Source organism: Cimex lectularius, unplaced genomic scaffold, assembly GCF_000648675.2.
Source record: "Cimex lectularius strain Harlan isolate CLEC.00 unplaced genomic scaffold, Clec_2.1 scaffold402, whole genome shotgun sequence".
In the NCBI taxonomy this organism is placed as follows: Eukaryota; Metazoa; Arthropoda; class Insecta; order Hemiptera; family Cimicidae; genus Cimex; species Cimex lectularius.
The window spans coordinates 209694-230094 of NW_019392971.1; the positions used below are offsets into that span (position 1 = coordinate 209694).

The window sequence follows — 20401 nt, forward strand, 5'->3', positions numbered from 1 at the left end:
CATGATACTGACTTTTTTATCTCAACTTAAAACCTTAATTAATTGAATGTTATTAATTGGTCAAGCAGACCACGAAAAATAATGAACTTGTAAATAAAACAAATCCTACCCCCAAATCATCATTATTAAGAAAAGCTTCCTTTGATGCGAGCCAGCTGTCTACTTGATCTGCTTGCTGCTTGAATAATTGTAATTGTTGAGCTTGGGCCAATTTCTGTCTGCGATCCTCCCAAGCAGCTGCGAGCGTACGGCGGAGTTCTTCCAACTTGGCTAAATCATCTTCATGTGGTGGATTCAGACGAAGACCTGCTTCTTTCAGTGTCTTAAAAATCTCTTGTCTTCCATCTATTTCAGCCTAAACATTAGTGATAAAGCATTAATAATCAATTCTGTTAAAAATGAATTAAACTGAAACCGTCATGTAATACTTTTCTTTCGTCGTGCATCTCTAGCATAAGATGCGCTTCAGCAACATTAGTAGGTAATTCAGATGAACCCATCCTTTTGATAGTGTCTGCAACCCAAATTTGGAGTTCCTTGAGTTCAGCTTGGAACTTATGACTAGTATAAGCAGAATTGAGCGCATCTCTCCTCCTGTTTTTCAAAGACTGCAAGTTATGCCAGTTGTCCTGAAGCTCAGTCAGTTTGTTCCTAATTGGAGTCGACATGTCCGGGTATTTGCTTACTAACCTTCTGCATTCTACATCGTGCTCCTTTAAAATAAAGAAAATATTAAATAAGATTTGTTCTAAAATGCAATGATGTTAACATCTATACTTACTTTTAATTTACCATCAATTGCGGTCATATCTCTTTCAAGAGCATCTTGCTTTCTTCGAAGATGTTCAACAGCATTCAAATCTTTTCCTAAATCATCAGATGTCATTGCTAAAGCTTTTTCAGAAACTCTCTGTGATGTATCGTCAACGTCTCTATTAAAAGAATGTATTTCTAAAGCACCAGCCAGATGCTCTCTGTATTCGCTCAATGCTCCTTGAAGACCTCGCCATCTATAAATGCCATTTTTAAATTTTATACATGCCCTTAGAAGTTAACTTAAAAAATTAAAATTAAAAAGCTGAACGAAAAGAAAGAAGGACACAATTCTGCAATCCACCTCAAAAATCCACCAATCGAAGGAATTATGAACCTAGTTCAAATTTTCAATGATTGCTTCAGGAATGATTACTTTCCTTCAACTTGAAAAACAGCAGAATTAACAGCCAGGCAAAAAGCAATAATTTAGATGAGAACTAATGCCCAATCAGCCTCCTTTGACATTTTTGAACCAGGCTGAAACCGTTCAATAAAGACATCATTTCTCGACATACGTTTGGATTTACACAAAACCACTCAGCCCAACATCAGATTTTCAAACTTGCTGCAGATATCGTAAAAGGAATTTGCAACTTAAACATTACACTCTGTGCACTTCTAAATTTGCAGAAAGCTTTCGAGTTGGCACTTAGGCTTAAAATTCAAGTAAAAATTATGAAACTTTCAGAAGATGTTCCTTATCTTCATTTCTCGATAACATGTCATTCTATGTTAAAATTAAAGAGCATACCTCAGTGACAAAGCAAATTAAAGCAAGCACTCCTCAGGGCTCCATCCTTTCTCTTAAACTTTTTTATTTTTTACATAAGTGACCTTCCTAACCACAGAGGTTGTCAGCTAGTGAAGTTTGCAAATGTCACCATAATATATGCCAAAGACGATAATATAGTGGCATCTAAGGCCTATGTGTAGAATGTGCTCATGAATGTATTCAATTGAATCGTACATGGAAGGAGGGAAAATCACCATAAATATGAAGCAAACATGTTTTCATGGTCCCCAGAATTAATCACCATCAACAAAAACATCTTGTGAATGATAAAAAAAGCTGAAATATCCTGGCATCCATTTCCAAACACATAATGAAAAAAGTACCTGAAGGATATGCTAAAGCACTGATTCTCTACCTATTGTTAAATATGAAAAAAAAATCTGAAAAAAATGAGGTATAGGAAACTGCAGCAACGTAAAAATAGTGTTCAAGCACTGCAAAAAAATCTCAGAATGATAGTGGATGCTCTGCAGAATGTGAGGAATTCTCAAAATCATCAAGAATTAAACTTCCCTTCAAAAATGTATTACGACCAAATTCAATAAGTTCCACACTAACCTCACGTAAAAAACACGATTCACTTCAACCTGGGACAAAAGGTGAAGGACTGGCTCAAACCCCTGTTTGCTTCAAGATGTTCTCAAGTTATGACTGCTATGAATTCATTCAAATCAAAAAGTTAAATCATGAAATTGATTTATAAATGTGATAACTTTTCCCTGTGATACCTTTATTTATTTATTATTTTACATATCACTTGAAAAACCTATGTGGTTGGTTGAACTCGTTAATTTCTTACAATAATTAAAAATAAATAAATTATACACTACTAATTTAACAAATATAATAGATTTGTTTATTACTTGTTATTGAAATGGTCTCTCTTTTGCTGAACTGCTCTTGTATCACTTCTACCTTGCCTGATTAGTTTATCGGCGAGAGCATTGATTGATTTAATCCTAGTGTCATCGACACGCATGTCGCTGTCGACGTCGTCCAATTTTCGTTGGAGAGCTAAACAGTGTTCATAATCTCTGCCCATATCACCGGCTTGTACCATCATTTCCTAAAATACAAGTAAAAATCAAGTTTTACCAATTTTATGAAGTTCTGTATCATCACAAAACATACTTTATCTCTGATCCAAGCTTCGATCTTATCAAGCTGATTGTTGAATTCAAGAATATCTTGAGCTTCTTCCAGTCCTCTGCCTCTGTTCGCACTTTCTTTGAGCAAGCTGTTCCACAAGGCTGCCAGATGGTCAAGACTTTCTTGAATTTCCCGTGATGATTTGTGCTTTTTGGCCAAAAGTAGGTCTCCTTTAATTTAATTAAAAAATATTAAAGTGAGATCCAAAGGAAAAAGATATTAGCAATTATACCTTTTTCTTGTATAGCTGTGATTCTTCCTTTGTTAGCTGAAAGCTCAGCTTGGAAGGCTTGATGTTTTTGTAACTTTTTGATTTTGTCTTCTAAACTGCTCACCTCTGCTTTTGCTTCCATTTCAAGCTTCTTCAGTTTTTCTCCAATCCAGTGTTCAGCCTGAAAGTGTATCAATTATGAGGTTTAATAAAAACAATTTTTTTTGTTTTTTTTTGTGACGATACAAAAAGGTGACATACTTCAGCAACATCGCGGTTAAACTGAGCATGAAGTAACGCATTATCAAGTTTGTTTTTCTTGCTGTTGCACAAATCTCTTATTGCAGCTCTTCGGGCCATTACTTCTTGAAGCCTTTGTGCAATGATGTTTGCCTCGAAATGATTTTGAGCCAGCAATTTTGACGCATGTTCGTTAAGAAGGGCGACTTTGTCCTCCTGCGTAGCAAACAGTTTTTCAAAAGCATCATGCTTTTTGACATGAATGGATACTTCATCCACAGAATCGCCTGAAGAAAAAAAATTGGTAAAATGTAATAAAATAATACACTATATCAATTATCAGTTATTAAACTAATAATTATTATTTAATGGCTTGCTGAGAAAAATGTATGCTGAAGAATTTTAGTTTTGTCAAAAGTGGCAAAAGACAAGATTTTTGGAGGTTTCTAAAAAATGTATGTAACTATATGTTTCAATAATAATTTAATTTGTAGTTAGATCAGATTTGGTAATCTTTTTCTGTCTTTATAGCCGGCTTTGTCATTTTGCATCTTTAGAGTTTGTGTGACAGATAAGACCAGTAAAAATAATTACAATTAATTAAAGTTTTTAGTTTGAGAAAAAAAAAGTCAATGGCTTAAGCGGGATTCGAACCCACGATCTTCGGCTAGATACGCCGCTGCTCTACCACTTGAGCTATCGTGACCTCGATCCACTCGGACAATTGTCTGGGAAGGAATGAATTATTTTAGATAGTCGCCAAATGGTATAACTTTTGCTCTTCTTTAAAACTCTGAGCCATTCCAGCGTCTCGGGCTTTGACGTCAGTCATTATAGTCATTCGTAACTCATAAACTTCGTAACTCATAACTCATAACTTATAAACTTTAGAACCAGTAGGTTAGATGCACCCCCTCCATACCAAAGTGGANTCCGAGTGGATCAAGGTCACGATAGGTCAAGTGGTAGAGTAGCGGCGTATCTAGCCGAAGATCGTGGGTTCGAATCCTGCTCGTGCCATTGACTTGTTTATCTCAACTAAAAACCTTAATTAATTGTAATATATTAATTGGTCAAGCGGACCACGAAATTAGTGAATTTAAGTAAAAATAATTATAACAAGAATGAAAACTATGGGTTCATCACATAACAGACATCAACAAAATATCTCATCATAATTTAATTATTATATTGATCTATTAAACTTCTCTAAAAAATGGGGAAGTTGGAAGAAGTAGCTACGTTTTTTTTTTTTTTTTTCATGAATTCAATAAAAAGCTTTTTCACATTGAATGTATTTTGCCTGAATCCAAACTTTTTTGGCAGCTCTGTTGGTGCCGAACGCGTTTCTTAATACTGCATAATTTTATTCTTTGCCAAATAAAGACCTTTTGAAACTAAATCAATCAAAGTCATTAAAAGCAATACAATATTCATTGTCTGGGAAGGAATGAATTATTTTAGATAGTCGCCAAATGGTATAACTTTTATATTCATAACTTATAAACTTTAGATCCAGTAGGTTAGATGCACCCCCTCCATACCAAGTGGAAAACATTCATCAAATTCACATCAAAATGAAGAAAAAAAACTTGTAAAATTGTCTTTTGTTTTCCATACCGAAATCATTGTTAGAAAGAGCCACTTCTTGAGAATTGCACAATGTATCAATCTGTTTTGCATCTCTTAAGAAAAGATGAAGATCAATTTGTTGATCAAGGTGGACATTCTTGTGCTGGCAGACTGTGTGAAGCTTCTCTCTCTCTTCAAGAAGCTGATTGAACTTTTCTTGAATTTCCTATTTAAAAGAATAATAATTCCATTATTATTATTATTCATCTAATATTTTAAACAACTCCATAAAGTTTTGAGAAAATTACATGAGATGCGTAATGATTGTTTTGAATCATTTCATCAGCCAAATCCATAACTTGCCGGAAGCTGTCTTCTCTCGCTTCGATTTCAGCACAAAACCTTTTATGCTCTTCTTTAAAACTCTGAGCCATTCCAGCGTCTCGGGCTTTGACGTCAGTCATTATAGTCATTCGTAACTCATTCGCCCAACTCATCAAATCCCTGACCTAGAAAATAAAATATTTAAGTATTGTTGGAAAAACGATATCTGTGAAGGAACCTACCTGTGATAAAAATCGTTGATGATCACAGCTGGCTTGAAGTATTCTTTTCCTTAGATCAGATTGTTGTTTTAAATCTTCCCAACTAGCTATTAGGACTTCTTGTTTCTGTGCGATCTGATTGACATTGCTTCCTGGGTACAGAGCCTGGAGTCTCACTGCATCTTCAACAAGAACCTGGAGTCTGTCACCAAGTGCGACAAGGTCATTTTCAAACCCTTCGTGACGCCGGACAAGTGCTAGAGCTGAATTGAGGTCTCTTCCTAAGTCATCTCCAAGGACAGCTTTCTTGTCATTTATTCTTGATAAGGCATCAGCTACATCTCGATTGAACCTGTGTATTTCTCCAGCAGCAGTTAATCTCTGATCCCTTTTGTCAAGTGCAGTCATCAACTGTTGCCAATATTCCCTAAAGAAAAGAGTTAAAAAATATATAAATAATTTTTTTAACTTTTAAATTTATATAATAATTACCCTAAATGATACTGTCGTGATTCAATTTCTTCTGCATAAGGACTTTCATTTGTTACAAGTTTGGTCGCAAGGACTTTACACTGATTAAAACGTTCAGTTCCTGCATCAACCAGATGTTTCAAATCTTCAAATTTCTTTTGCAGATTCTGAAACATTAAAGGAAAAAACATTTAAAACAAATTTCCAGTGATGATCTTTTTATTTTTTATTTTTTTTAAATTGAAAGATGCATACAAGTAAGTGTTCATAGTCTTGTCCATAATCTTCCAAGCTGGCTGCTTGAAGTTGCTCTTTGATCCATTCTTCCAATTCAGTGCTTTCGCTAAAATATTCATGTCGGCACATACTTTCAACAAGGCGTTTTTGCCTTGTACTTGCCAACTTTTGCAGATTTCTCATCTGCTGCTGGATTGATGCTTGTTTGCTTGCAATCGCTTTACAGTCAGGATGTTTACTAACTACCATCGCATTCGATACTCTTCCCATTTCCGATATAATACCATTATATGTGTCAAGTTCAAGTTCTAAAGCCTAAAAATGTTTATTTTTAATTTTATTAGTTTGATTTATGATTTATAAACAAATACCTTGTGCTTAGTGAGAAGCTTTGAGGCAGCATCCCTGTCTCTGCCAAAATCTGAAGAGCTTAAAATATTATTCTTCTCTGAGAGCCAACTTTCAACTTCATTTGCTTCAGAAAAGAACTGTTGGGCTTTAAGCGAAAGCTCAAGCTTTTTAGCTCGGTCATGAGCCTTTTGTTTCAGGTCATCCCAAGCATCTTGCAGGCCTGTGCAGAGCGAAGCGACCTGCTTTGTCTCTGGGTGACTTTGATGTATTAAAGCGTTGCCGGATGCTAGAGTTTTTTCAATCATCGGCTGATGGCCTTCGATTTCTGCTTCCAATTTTTTGTGTTTTTTGAATAATGCTTGTGCTTGGTAAAGGTTACTGCCGAGAGTGTCTGATGAAGCCAACGGTAGGTGTTCTCTTATCCAACCTAACTCAGTCTCGAGTTCAAAGCCAAATTTATGAAACATGAGTGACTCTTCAAGAGCTTCTCGCCTCTTTCTGGCCGGTTCTTGAAGAGCGCTAAACCTAGAGACAAAAATGATCAATTGAAATAACGATTTTCAAACCAAAATCAATATTAAAACAAAAAATGAACTGACTTATCATAACACTTTTTACAATCTTTAATTATATTGTCGGCATCAAAATGCCCCTCATGAACCATTTCTTGGCCCAGAGAATTCAAATCTTTTATCTTCTGTTCCCATTGATTAATATCAGATTCAACTGCCTGAAAATGGTAAAATGATTATTTTTAATGTGACTTTTTTTTCTTTTTTTTTAAAAGACCTGTTGTAGCAATTGTTTTTACCTGATGTTTCTTAAGAAGTTGTTTGCAATTTCTCAAGTCAGATCCTAATTGATCAGATTGTAAGCAGCATTTGATCTCTTCAATCTTGATCTTCGCATCTTCCAGAGTTCTGTTGTAAGAATGTTGAGCCGCGGCTTGTCTCAGTCGCTTGCCCTTTTCCATGGAACATTTGACAAGAGCGTGCCATTTTGCGTTGAGCTCTTTAAGCAGTTGTTCAACTTCGGGCTTTCTGTAATTGCCTTCCGCTATCAACCTTTCACCGCCTTTGTTTATTGTACCGAAATCATTGTTAGAAAGAGCCACTTCTTGAGAATTGCACAATGTATCAATCTGTTTTGCATCTCTTAAGAAAAGATGAAGATCAATTTGTTGATCAAGGTGGACATTCTTGTGCTGGCAGACTGTGTGAAGCTTCTCTCTCTCTTCAAGAAGCTGATTGAACTTTTCTTGAATTTCCTATTTAAAAGAATAATAATTCCATTATTATTATTATTCATCTAATATTTTAAACAACTCCATAAAGTTTTGAGAAAATTACATGAGATGCGTAATGATTGTTTTGAATCATTTCATCAGCCAAATCCATAACTTGCCGGAAGCTGTCTTCTCTCGCTTCGATTTCAGCACAAAACCTTTTATGCTCTTCTTTAAAACTCTGAGCCATTCCAGCGTCTCGGGCTTTGACGTCAGTCATTATAGTCATTCGTAACTCATTCGCCCAACTCATCAAATCCCTGACCTAGAAAATAAAATATTTAAGTATTGTTGGAAAAACGATATCTGTGAAGGAACCTACCTGTGATAAAAATCGTTGATGATCACAGCTGGCTTGAAGTATTCTTTTCCTTAGATCAGATTGTTGTTTTAAATCTTCCCAACTAGCTATTAGGACTTCTTGTTTCTGTGCGATCTGATTGACATTGCTTCCTGGGTACAGAGCCTGGAGTCTCACTGCATCTTCAACAAGAACCTGGAGTCTGTCACCAAGTGCGACAAGGTCATTTTCAAACCCTTCGTGACGCCGGACAAGTGCTAGAGCTGAATTGAGGTCTCTTCCTAAGTCATCTCCAAGGACAGCTTTCTTGTCATTTATTCTTGATAAGGCATCAGCTACATCTCGATTGAACCTGTGTATTTCTCCAGCAGCAGTTAATCTCTGATCCCTTTTGTCAAGTGCAGTCATCAACTGTTGCCAATATTCCCTAAAGAAAAGAGTTAAAAAATATATAAATAATTTTTTTAACTTTTAAATTTATATAATAATTACCCTAAATGATACTGTCGTGATTCAATTTCTTCTGCATAAGGACTTTCATTTGTTACAAGTTTGGTCGCAAGGACTTTACACTGATTAAAACGTTCAGTTCCTGCATCAACCAGATGTTTCAAATCTTCAAATTTCTTTTGCAGATTCTGAAACATTAAAGGAAAAACATTTAAAACAAATTTCCAGTGATGATCTTTTTATTTTATTTTATTTTTTTTTAATTGAAAGATGCATACAAGTAAGTGTTCATAGTCTTGTCCATAATCTTCCAAGCTGGCTGCTTGAAGTTGCTCTTTGATCCATTCTTCCAATTCAGTGCTTTCGCTAAAATATTCATGTCGGCACATACTTTCAACAAGGCGTTTTTGCCTTGTACTTGCCAACTTTTGCAGATTTCTCATCTGCTGCTGGATTGATGCTTGTTTGCTTGCAATCGCTTTACAGTCAGGATGTTTACTAACTACCATCGCATTCGATACTCTTCCCATTTCCGATATAATACCATTATATGTGTCAAGTTCAAGTTCTAAAGCCTAAAAATGTTTATTTTTAATTTTATTAGTTTGATTTATGATTTATAAACAAATACCTTGTGCTTAGTGAGAAGCTTTGAGGCAGCATCCCTGTCTCTGCCAAAATCTGAAGAGCTTAAAATATTATTCTTCTCTGAGAGCCAACTTTCAACTTCATTTGCTTCAGAAAAGAACTGTTGGGCTTTAAGCGAAAGCTCAAGCTTTTTAGCTCGGTCATGAGCCTTTTGTTTCAGGTCATCCCAAGCATCTTGCAGGCCTGTGCAGAGCGAAGCGACCTGCTTTGTCTCTGGGTGACTTTGATGTATTAAAGCGTTGCCGGATGCTAGAGTTTTTTCAATCATCGGCTGATGGCCTTCGATTTCTGCTTCCAATTTTTTGTGTTTTTTGAATAATGCTTGTGCTTGGTAAAGGTTACTGCCGAGAGTGTCTGATGAAGCCAACGGTAGGTGTTCTCTTATCCAACCTAACTCAGTCTCAAGTTCAAAGCCAAATTTATGAAACATGAGTGACTCTTCAAGAGCTTCTCGCCTCTTTCTGGCCGGTTCTTGAAGAGCGCTAAACCTAGAGACAAAAATGATCAATTGAAATAACGATTTTCAAACCAAAATCAATATTAAAACAAAAAATGAACTGACTTATCATAACACTTTTTACAATCTTTAATTATATTGTCGGCATCAAAATGCCCCTCATGAACCATTTCTTGGCCCAGAGAATTCAAATCTTTTATCTTCTGTTCCCATTGATTAATATCAGATTCAACTGCCTGAAAATGGTAAAATGATTATTTTTAATGTGACTTTTTTTCCTTTTTTTTAAAAAGACCTGTTGTAGCAATTGTTTTTACCTGATGTTTCTTAAGAAGTTGTTTGCAATTTCTCAAGTCAGATCCTAATTGATCAGATTGTAAGCAGCATTTGATCTCTTCAATCTTGATCTTCGCATCTTCCAGAGTTCTGTTGTAAGAATGTTGAGCCGCGGCTTGTCTCAGTCGCTTGCCCTTTTCCATGGAACATTTGACAAGAGCGTGCCATTTTGCGTTGAGCTCTTTAAGCAGTTGTTCAACTTCGGGCTTTCTGTAATTGCCTTCCGCTATTAACCTTTCGCCACCCTTGTTTATTGTTCTCAGTTGTTTCTCATTCGATCTGAGCTCCCTTTCGAAAGCTTCATGCTTTTGAAGCTTACGCTCAATGTTGTTCAAGTCGCGGTATGACTCATCTCCAGCGGTTTTTATTTTTTCTCCAAGCCAAGCTCTCAGGTCATCAACATCTGCAGCAAAATTGTGGAAGTTTGAAGAAGCGATCAATTCGGCTCTTCTCTTAGCAGACAGTTCCTTTACATTTTTACGTCTTTGAATGACTTGATTTCTTCTGTCGTTTACACTAAAAATAAAAAAATTAATATCAGAATAAGTGATAATAGAAAATAAACAAATATTTCCTTACTATTCAGAATCATAATGTTTTGCTCTCATTAATTTGTCAGCGATATCGCTAAATTGCTTTATTCTTTCATCCTGAGCATATAAAGTGTTTTCAAAATCTTCATGTCGCTTAAGCAAAGCGAGTACATCATCAATTGAGCTCTAAACAAGTAATCAAGTATTTAATCATCAGATTTTTTTTTAAATGTTGAAAATTAGAAATTTTCTTACACCCAGATCAGTAAAGTCAAGAAAAGCTTCATGGATAGATGTTGTTGTATCAATGTGATCAGCTTCCTGGTTAAAACATTGGAGGTCGAGGCACTGTCGTAACCAGTCGCCTTTTTCAGCGTGTCCTTTTTGAACAGCCGCTTGTTCCTTTCCAAGTTTGACCAATCTGTCTTTGACTTCAGTCAGCCCAGGGTTGTGGGCTACAAGCTGATTTCCTAAGTCTGATAATTCTACAAACCTATATTGAACAAATGATTTATTAAATGTTAGTAAGAATTCACTATTTTTCGTGGTCCGCTTGGCCAAGCAATATCATTCAATTAATTAAGACTTTCAGTTGCAAACCTATATTGAACAAATGATTTATTAAATGTTAGTAAGAATTCACTATTTTTCGTGGTCCGCTTGACCAAGCAATATCATTCAATTAATTAAGACTTTCAGTTGAGATAAAAAAGTCAGTGTCACGAGCGGGATTCGAACCCACGATCTTCGGCTAGATACACCGCTGCTCAACCACTCGAGCTATCGTGACCTCGATCCACTCGGACACTAATTTCCCATCTCAACCCCACCTTTTGAATTTTCCCTCCTTTTTTCCATTTTTCAAATGCCGTGAAATCTATTTGATTCTATCTATTCTTGATTGGCCATGGCCAATTTGTCGCCGAGAATCAAATATATTACACAGCATTTGAAAAATGGCAAAAAGGAGGGAAAATCGAAAAGGTGGGATTGAGATGGGAAATTAGTGCCCAAGTGGATCGAAGTCACGATAGCTCAAGTGGTAGAGCAGCACCATATCTAGCCGAAGATCGTGGGTTCGAATCCCACCCTGACACTGACTTTTTTATCTAAACTGAAAACCTTAATTAATTGAATGCTAATAAGAATAATTGAAATAAAGAAAAACAAGAGACATACTCGTCATTATGGGCCTTGATGTCTTCAGTCAACTCGATATGCTTTTTCAGAAGGCTTTCAGCAGTTTGAACATCCCGTGCTGTTTCATCGGCATTCAAAGCTTCTTTAACCAAGGTTAACCAATTCAGCTGAAAGACAATTTTGTAAATTTATTCAATACGCTTAAAACGGTTAAAATAATGTAATAAGATAAAAAATTTACCAAATTTTTTGAACTATTCATAAATATCTGTTGGCCAACTGCATTTTCAAGTCTTGATCTTCTATCGACAGCTTTTTTCTAAAACAAAAATAAAATTATGTTGAAACACAAGTAAATATATTTAGAAGTTGATTAAGGTTGAAAAAAGTGAAATTATATTAATTATTTTTTAAATTCATTAGATTTCGTGGTTCGATTGACCAAATAACATCTTTCAATTAATTAAGGTTTTCAGATGAGATAAAAAAAGTCAGTATCACAAGTGGGATTCGAAGTTAGTGTCCGAGTGGATCGTAGTCACAATAGCTCAAGTGGTAGAGCAGCGGCATATCTAGCCGAAGGTCGTGGGTTCGAATCCTGCTTGTGACAATGACTTTTTATCTCAACTAAAAACCTTAATTAATTGAAAGATGTTATTTGGTCAATTGGACCATGAAATCTAATGAATTTAATAAGTTAAAATGAAGTATATCTTCACTAAAGCTCTCCGTGGCCATTTCATTTGTCACTGAGAATCAAATAGATTACACGACATTTGAAAAATGGCAAAAAGGAGGGAAAATTCAAAAGGTGGGGTTGAGATGGGAAGTTGGTGTCTGAGTGGATTGAAATCACGATAGCTCAAGTGGTAGAGCAGCGGTGTATTTAGCCGAAGGTCTGGGTTCGAATCCCACTTGTGACACTGACTTTTTTATCTCAATTTCTAAATTATTTTAAAGTAAAAAATGTAAAAAACATTTACCTGGACTTTATCCCACAATTCTAATACTTCCTTTTGTTTTGTATTAACACTTGATTTTTCATTTGGATAAGATGATTTTACACTATAAAAAATATATAATAAATTAGAAAAAAAAATCTTTACTTATTTGAATTGATATCAAAACAGTATGAAAACGTACGTGTTTGCTAAGTGGTTTACTCTGTTCACTTTTTCTTCAACGGGCGCAAGCTCTCTTTCAAGGTTTTGATGTCTTCTCTGCAATGCTTGTACTGTTTTCAGGTCAGGGCCTAGCTCAGCAGTATCTAGCTGCATCATTTTTTCATACATCCAGTCTTTGGCTTCGACACACGTCCGGTGGAACAATTCCACACTAGAATCATTAGAAAAACAGTTAGGTCCTAGACTCAATTTCTGGGAGTAAATAGAAATGTGTACAACCTTGATGCACCCTCAAGGCTTTTGTCTTTCTGTGCTTTCAACCAGTTCAGGTGGTCCCACATTTGATGGATCTGTTGTTGTTTGGCACGCACTTTATCAAGCTGTGAATGGTTCTGTTCGACAAATTCATCCACTGTGGCATCAAGGGCCTCAATCCTCTTACTGCTAGCTGACAGATCGGTTAAAAATTTCTACAAAGAATTTCGTTATTCAATTATATCTTCCTGGGAATTTTTCAGAAAAAGAGAGTCGATTTACCTCAAATTTTCTCTTTGCAGTTTCAACATTATCAGATTTATCTCCAGACCTGAGCATCTTTTCCTTATCTTTAATCCATTTGCTGAAATCTTCACACTCTCTAAAGAAACCATATAATCTGATGGAATCCTCTAACAAAGCCCGTCTTTTCTGAAAATTGTGTATAACATTTCAAACGATTGTTAAAATAATTTTTAATTATATCAGATATTAACTATTAATCAGATAAACTTTAAAATTGAAAAAATATTGAATGTGTGATCAAAACAAACAGCATGAACATGCTGATTTATATTTTAGAAGCCCAATATGATTATATTCAATAAAGCTTTGTGTGAAAATAAAAGATTTATTACTCACTTGTGCTAGGTCTTTTAACTGAGTGTATGTCTCATTTATGTATTTCTGTCTCTTTTCTACTTGCTGATTATCATTGACTACTTGTTTCTTTGGTTGAACTAAAAATTAAAAATGAAATTAAAAAAATAGAAGGAAGGCGGGCATTAAAAAAAGAAGGGCAGCTGAGAAGTTGGGGTGTTAGGAGTAAACCGTTCAGTTGATCAGTTCAGCATGGGTTTATTCACTTGCAGACAAACCACCAAGATTAAATGAAAAATTCACTGTATTAAAAAGAAAATTTAAAAAATTTACCTTTTGGTTTTGGAGGTAATATTTTTTTCACTCTGACTACTGTTTCGACAAGTTTGGTTTTTTTAACTTTCTGAACTCCTCGGACTTTTTCAGCCCTACGGACGATGACTTCTCTCATCTTTGGCTCTAGTTCCTTAACATAATTTGCAGGTACAAAACCGACTTGGCCGTTGGCCTTTCTGACACTCCACCAATCAGGATTTTTCTTGTCAAGCAAGATCATCACTTCTCCCTTAGCCATGACCATTCCTTCCTGCCCGCTGAAAGCATAAAGCGCTTTGACTTCGGTAACAGGCATGTATTCCTTGACATTTTTCGACTCGAGTTTTTCTACAGGCTCTTCTTCCCAAACTTCTTGTGGGACTAGCTGCTTCTCGTAAACCCATTCTTCTACTCTGGGCTCCACTTCTACTATTTCAGGCTCAGTTGATAACTAAAAACCAAAAAGTTAATACTTTTCAAATTATATTTAAGTTCAAGTTAAGTTAGTTTCGTGGTCCGCTTGACCAATTAATATAACACAATTAATTAAGGTTTTCAGTTGAGATAAAGTAGTCAATGGCACGAGTGGGACTCGAACCCACAATCTTCGGCTATACACGCCGCTGCTCTACCACTTGAGCTATCGTGACCTCGATCACTCGGACACTAACTTTCCATCTCAACCTCACCTTTTGAATTTTCCCTCCTTTTTGCCATTTTTCAAATGTCAAATGTGTTGTTAATTAATTGTAAGATATTAATTGGTCAAGCGGACCACGAAACTAGTGAATTTAATAAGTTTAAAATGAAGTATATTTCACTAAAGCTCTCCGTGACCATTTCAATTGTCGCCGAGAATCCAATCCGATTACACGACATTTGAAAAATGGCAAAAAGGAGGGAAAATTCAAAAGGTGAGGTTGAGATGGAAAGTTAGTGTCCGAGTGGATCGAGGTCACGATAGCTCAAGTGGTAGAGCAGCGGCGTATCTAGCCGAAGATCGTGGGTTCGAGTCCCACTCGTACCATTGCCTTTTTTATCTCAACTGAAAACCTTAATTAATTGTATTATATTTAAGCTCTAGTGTACCTCTAGTGTTGAAATTCCAGCTTTGACCAGTTTCTCAGCTTGAGCATTTAAACTTTGAATGTCTCCAGTGTAAGCGTTAATTTCTCCTTCAAGATCTTTGTGTCTGTGTAGAAGAGCTTGAGCACTGGGTTCGTCTTCTCCATCGTCTTTTGTACTAACGAGGGCCATCATTTCATTTAACCATGATTCAGCTTCATTTGCATCAGCATAAAACTAATTAAAAAAAAAACATGTTTATTAAACAATAATTTTCTTTCTTAATTTTCTTTGATTTATAATAAAATTACTTGATATGCTTCAGCAGCGTCTTGAAGCTGTTTACTCCTACTAGTCGACAATTCTGTCAATTTTTGCCAGTGGTGCTGCAAGCTCTGGACCCTTGACATTATTTCTTTTGATTTTGGGTGTTTCTCATTAATCAACTGTTTACCCGCATTGCACAACTGTTCTGATTTTGGTCTCCTCCCTCTCATCTCATCTAGCATCAACTGTAAAAAATTCATTATGAAATATTTACATAAGAGATGTAATAAAGATAAAGGCAATAATGTAAAACCAGCCTTGTGTTTTTGTTGTAGGCTGATTACAGCGCGTAAATCCTTTGCTGTTATTCCCGTCTGGCAGATCCTCTGTTTCTCAATCAGCCAGCCTTCCTCATCTTCATGGTCTTGTACAAACTGATAAAAATTTCTAGCTTCTTCCAATCTCTCTTTTCTAGTTTTACACCTTTCTATCAAACTGTAACAAAAGTAAATTGTTACAAGTGTCAAATATCAAAGGGTCTTTTATAAAAATCAAGACGCTTACTTTGTGTAAGCTTTGTTCAATTGATCAATCCTGGACTGCAGCAATGGACTTTCTTTGTGACCTGCTGAAATATACTGCTGGCATTGTCTTGTAAGCTTTCTTACTGTCTCGCCCATAGCTACAGTAATCTGCATCTCACTTAGACTATGCTTCTGCAGAAGATCTTCAACTCCTAGTAAATGAGGCCCAACATCCTCTGATTGGAAATTTGCCTTGAAAAAAGTTAATCGTTTCTTATTATACTTAAACTTTTTAAATTAAAATTTGGACAAATTAAAATATTAAAAATTTGTTATTACCTCGAGATCTTTTATCGTCGACATAATAGTGTCAATTTCCCTTGACATTGCCATCAGGGTGCACATTGTATTTAAATTGGCACGGTGTTTATCCAATAGAAGAAGAAGCTCCTTCCATTTTGACAATACTTCAACTTCCCTTTTTTTTACTTTTTCATGCCCGTGGTAATTCTCTTTGATTAGCTCTTCACACATGTTACTCAAATCGTGAAAACGTTCCTCCTATAAACAGAAATACTAATGTAGCATGTCTCAAATCATACTACTAGATTCTTGTCCATATGGTCAGTCAAACATGTTTTGATATTTGCCAAGAAATTCTAATGTAATGAATAATCAGAAATTAGCAAATTGAATTATAACTTTACCCTAGCTAAAATATCAGCACTGATGGCTTCGTGCTTTTTTACTGTTGCGTCCACTTGAGCCAGATTGCTACCATACCTCTGATCGGATAAGACTTGAATCATTTCTTTTAAAAATCCTTCTCGGAGGACACTCTAAAATTGAAAAAATAAAATAAAATATTGACTGGATATTAGCAAACTTCAAATTTAATTCATTATATATCTTAATTATAAATTAAAATAATGCATTTAGACAAACCTTTTTTTCAAAATTGTAGTTAAGCTGCTCTAATCTTTCTTGTCGCAGGAGCTCTTGTCTAAGAACGACTTCTCGTCTGTGTTCAGCGGCTTCTAACATTTCCCAACCTCTTTCTAAATCATGGATCAATTTTCCTTCTGAGGGAATAAAAGCTGGTTGGTTAAGAGATTTCAACAATGTGTTGATGTGAAAATAAAGTGCTTCTATTTCACTCCTATCTTTGTACCTGAAATACAACATATAATAATATAATAAAAACAAACCGTAAAAAGTATTAAAAAGTAATATTTTACTTTGGTGGTTTTTCTATTGTTCTGTATTGTTTGAATGACAACAATTCTTTTTGTATTCCCTCCAGAGAATTGGGAAAATTCCTGTCCTCTAGTTGTGCAACTTTTTGTTTGATCCATTCTAACAGCGTGGTCGTTAGTTTTTCATAGTATACTTTCATTTTGTCGGCGTCCATCATTTGGCCCACAATCTGTTCAAGGATTCAAAGGATAATTGTAGAAATTAAATTTAAAAATAAAAATATGCTTAATATGTAAAATAATTACGTTGGCTATCCTTCTTCCACTTTTCATTTCGTTTTTCATCCTAGCAAATGTGTGATAGTAAGAAGCAACATAAGTCATAATTGACTTTTCATCAGGGCGATTTGTATCGACATCTGAAATTAAATTGATTATGCTAAGCGAGGATAATGAAAATTCAAATGTATACCTTCGGCGTCGAGGAGTTTAGGGATGCCAAGCTCAGTGTGGGCGATTTCAAACGCATTGTTTAGATTTTCAATGTGTTTTGCAGGATGAAGAGAAGTAAACTCGATTAAGTCTGGTCTGTGGGAATGAATAAGGGCGTTGAATCCAAGTCCACTCCTCCACGATCCTATATAAATAATTGTTATAGTTAAATTGGACGAGATGTTAAGAAATATTTTCAATATTTCACCTGTAAAATCTTGAATGTGTACACCAGGATAGCCTGTAGTTTTTCTTTGACACCACAGCAACAAAGCATCTTTTGCTGATTTTTTCTCGCTACTTTCATTTTCTTCATCCTAAAAACAAACAAACTGAATTGTCAAATGCCAAATTCTGGATATTATGATTAACAGTATATACACTGATGGACAATTTTAACACACCACTCAATTTTTTAAAGTTTGAAATTAAAGCCATTATTTTTCTACATGAGTTACAGGTAATTAGGAGCTATCAAAGTCAAAATGAACAGTAAATAATGTTTTTCTATGTCCTGTATTGAAGTTTGTATGAATAATCTCATTTGCACAAAAAAGAGAATTGTGCCCTTCCATTGCGTCTAAAGATCGCTTTCAGTTAATATTTTTCCTTTGTTGATTTCATTTGATATTATTCTTATCCTTAAACCTTTTTCAATGGCTCCAGTCAAGCATTTGAGTGGGTATGACGTGTTAGGTTTGTAACATTATTAAAGGAAGGACACACAGTGTGAAGTTGCCCGTAGACTGAGTGTAAATCACTCTACACTAGGAAGGGTTCTTCGGTGCTTCAGAGAAACTAGAAGGCTAGGACAGGTCGACCTAGGTATATGGATGAGAGAGGCAACAGATTCATCTGTCATTAGGCTGTAAGTAACCGCAACATTATGGGAGATGAGATAAGAAATCTAATAAGACAAGTCTGAAATGTTTTGAGTTCCTCTAGGACTGGAAAAATGGCTCAATGAAAATACATAAGGGCTTGCGGACCTCCTCTTATTACAGCTTAGAAAATGGCCGTTCTCTATTGGAATATTGGTGATGAGTACTCTTTACAGTTGAGATGAGAATTGGCCTTAAATCTTCACTTGGGTGTAATTTCATATGGAGATGCTCATAAGAAAAGTAGACCTCGTGCTTTATTGTTCTTTAGGTGGCATTCCATTGTGGGTCATTGATGTTCTGCGGTGGCTTTTCTTTGAACGCCTGCACCAAATTGGTTGTTGTGTAAGGACGTAACTTCACAGAGGTACTTCAAGACATAATCAAAGAGCATACCATCATGGGTCATTTGCCCCGCCCAGGACCCATAGAGCACATATTGTGGATTACTCGCTGGACGAGTCACTGGATTACCTGAATAAGGTTGGAGTGCTTGGTGTGGAATTGAAATTGTTTAGGTCCAACTTAAGCGATAAGTATGGTGGTGAATCCCAAGTCCAAACACCCTAAAAGAGTTGGAAATGGTTTTTCTTGTTGAATGGGAAAGAATTCTTCAGGATCTTACCAGAATTCTTTTCCAAGGTTCGCAAAGGCATTTAACAGACTCTTGCCAGAGGAAGAAATACTCCATCTTAAAAGGGACAATTTTTTTTTTCATTTTTATTTTTTTTTTTTAATTTTCTGTTTATTTGTTTTGTTCTTTACTCAATAATAATAATTATTATTATTATTATTTTAGAATTAGGTAATAAACATTTTCTTTTGTCTTATTGTTCTTATTTTTACAACAAAACCTATTTTTGGTATGCAAACTATGAATAAACCTAAATACATGGTAGTGCGTAATTATTTTACCCATCAGTGTAATTTAAATTTAATTTTCTCGGAAAATTTGTTTTGTACCTGTTTCCTTTCCCGTTCAAGCCGATTTGAATTTAAAAAAAGAAAAAAGTTATTTGACTCACAATTCTTTCTTAAAAATTCGAAAATTTGAAATTTTTCACTAGTGAATTTTAGTTAGCGGTGCAAAATTGCCACTATAGCAGTGCTTTTCATTTAAAAAAAGTTTGTACATTAAATTTACACAGGCTATTAACATAATTTACAAATTATAACTAACCTTATTTCAATAACTGATCGCTTACACAAATAAAACAATTATTTTTCAGCTACAATTTTGTGTTGTCATTTAGAAAAATTTCATCGCCAATTTATAATCTATGCATTTAATATACCTTAATTAAAATCAATAAGACCTAAATCTTCGATACTTTACCACATCGATTTCTATTTCCTGGATCTGGAATCTGAGGATGATTGTCCAAATGAGCCCAAGGATCAGTCGCCGGTTCCCGTCGACAATATCTTCTGCTCCGATACTTTCAAGGCGGACCTGAATAAGTAATAATAAATTAGGGTGAAATTCAATTCTTTTTGGCCTTGTATGCTTAACAATTATTTTATGAAACATATTTCCATTTTTCACTCTTAAAAAAATTGAAATAATATAAAAATATTGAATAAGTGATTTTTACTGAAATCTGGATAATTTCTTAATTGTGTCTTTCCATTCTACTTGTCAAGGTGAATGCATTTATATTCAGCTGACAGTTGAACAAAAACACCTATCCACTTTTATTTAAAATAATATCTTGTATTTATATTGCAAAATATTGTATAGGGATCAACGAGAATCACAGATCATTTGGTCAATTCTAATCATTATGGTTCACTTACATCCCTAGTTTTGTTTGTCAGAAACTTTTTATAAATCTGCAATTGTCATCACATCTTGTCATTAATTTCAGCAGAATTTGTTTCAGATATTCCACTCTAGGAAGCAAAATGATTGAAATACAGTAAAAATAAGGCACATTCAACTCACTTTCCTTCTCATTTGACGCTCACAAAAATGAAAAATGATAATAAGTGGGTAATAAAAATAAATAGGGTCTCACCATTGTTATTTTGTATTAGCAAGTATATCTGAAATTTTAGCTACTACTAGTCCTAAGAGCTGGTCAGTGCCTATTTCACCTTGATTTTTTCTTTCATCAATTCACAATTATCTACAAGAGAGCTCACAA

At 35.1% G+C, this 20401-nt stretch overlaps 1 protein-coding gene across 3 annotated transcripts in view; it reads right to left on the reverse strand.

The window, feature by feature from the left end:
• LOC106662751 (spectrin alpha chain, non-erythrocytic 1) overlaps positions 1-17441 on the reverse strand; it is a 30153-nt gene extending 12712 nt beyond the window's left edge. The window contains exons 1-36 of one of the 3 annotated variants that reach the window (XM_024229535.1): positions 17354-17441; positions 17188-17300; positions 16924-17111; positions 16631-16856; positions 16393-16524; positions 16025-16246; positions 15726-15937; positions 15479-15656; positions 15206-15406; positions 14919-15131; positions 13848-14280; positions 13557-13654; positions 13197-13346; positions 12939-13129; positions 12679-12870; positions 12519-12600; positions 11777-11854; positions 11575-11702; positions 10651-10888; positions 10442-10581; positions 10120-10378; positions 7197-7472; positions 6985-7115; positions 6406-6910; positions 6053-6349; positions 5819-5964; positions 5348-5753; positions 5090-5290; positions 4830-5007; positions 3231-3496; positions 2991-3150; positions 2741-2928; positions 2473-2675; positions 782-1010; positions 429-713; positions 110-355 (exon numbers count right to left, since the gene is read on the reverse strand). In XM_024229535.1, the coding sequence (XP_024085303.1) occupies positions 110-355; positions 429-713; positions 782-1010; positions 2473-2675; positions 2741-2928; positions 2991-3150; positions 3231-3496; positions 4830-5007; positions 5090-5290; positions 5348-5753; positions 5819-5964; positions 6053-6349; positions 6406-6910; positions 6985-7115; positions 7197-7472; positions 10120-10378; positions 10442-10581; positions 10651-10888; positions 11575-11702; positions 11777-11854; positions 12519-12600; positions 12679-12870; positions 12939-13129; positions 13197-13346; positions 13557-13654; positions 13848-14280; positions 14919-15131; positions 15206-15406; positions 15479-15656; positions 15726-15937; positions 16025-16246; positions 16393-16524; positions 16631-16856; positions 16924-17111; positions 17188-17265 (7356 nt within the window). In that variant the 5' untranslated portion in view covers positions 17266-17300; positions 17354-17441. The other 2 variants (XM_024229534.1, XM_024229536.1) reach the window with 2 other exon arrangements.
• Positions 17442-20401: the final 2960 nt, after the last annotated feature.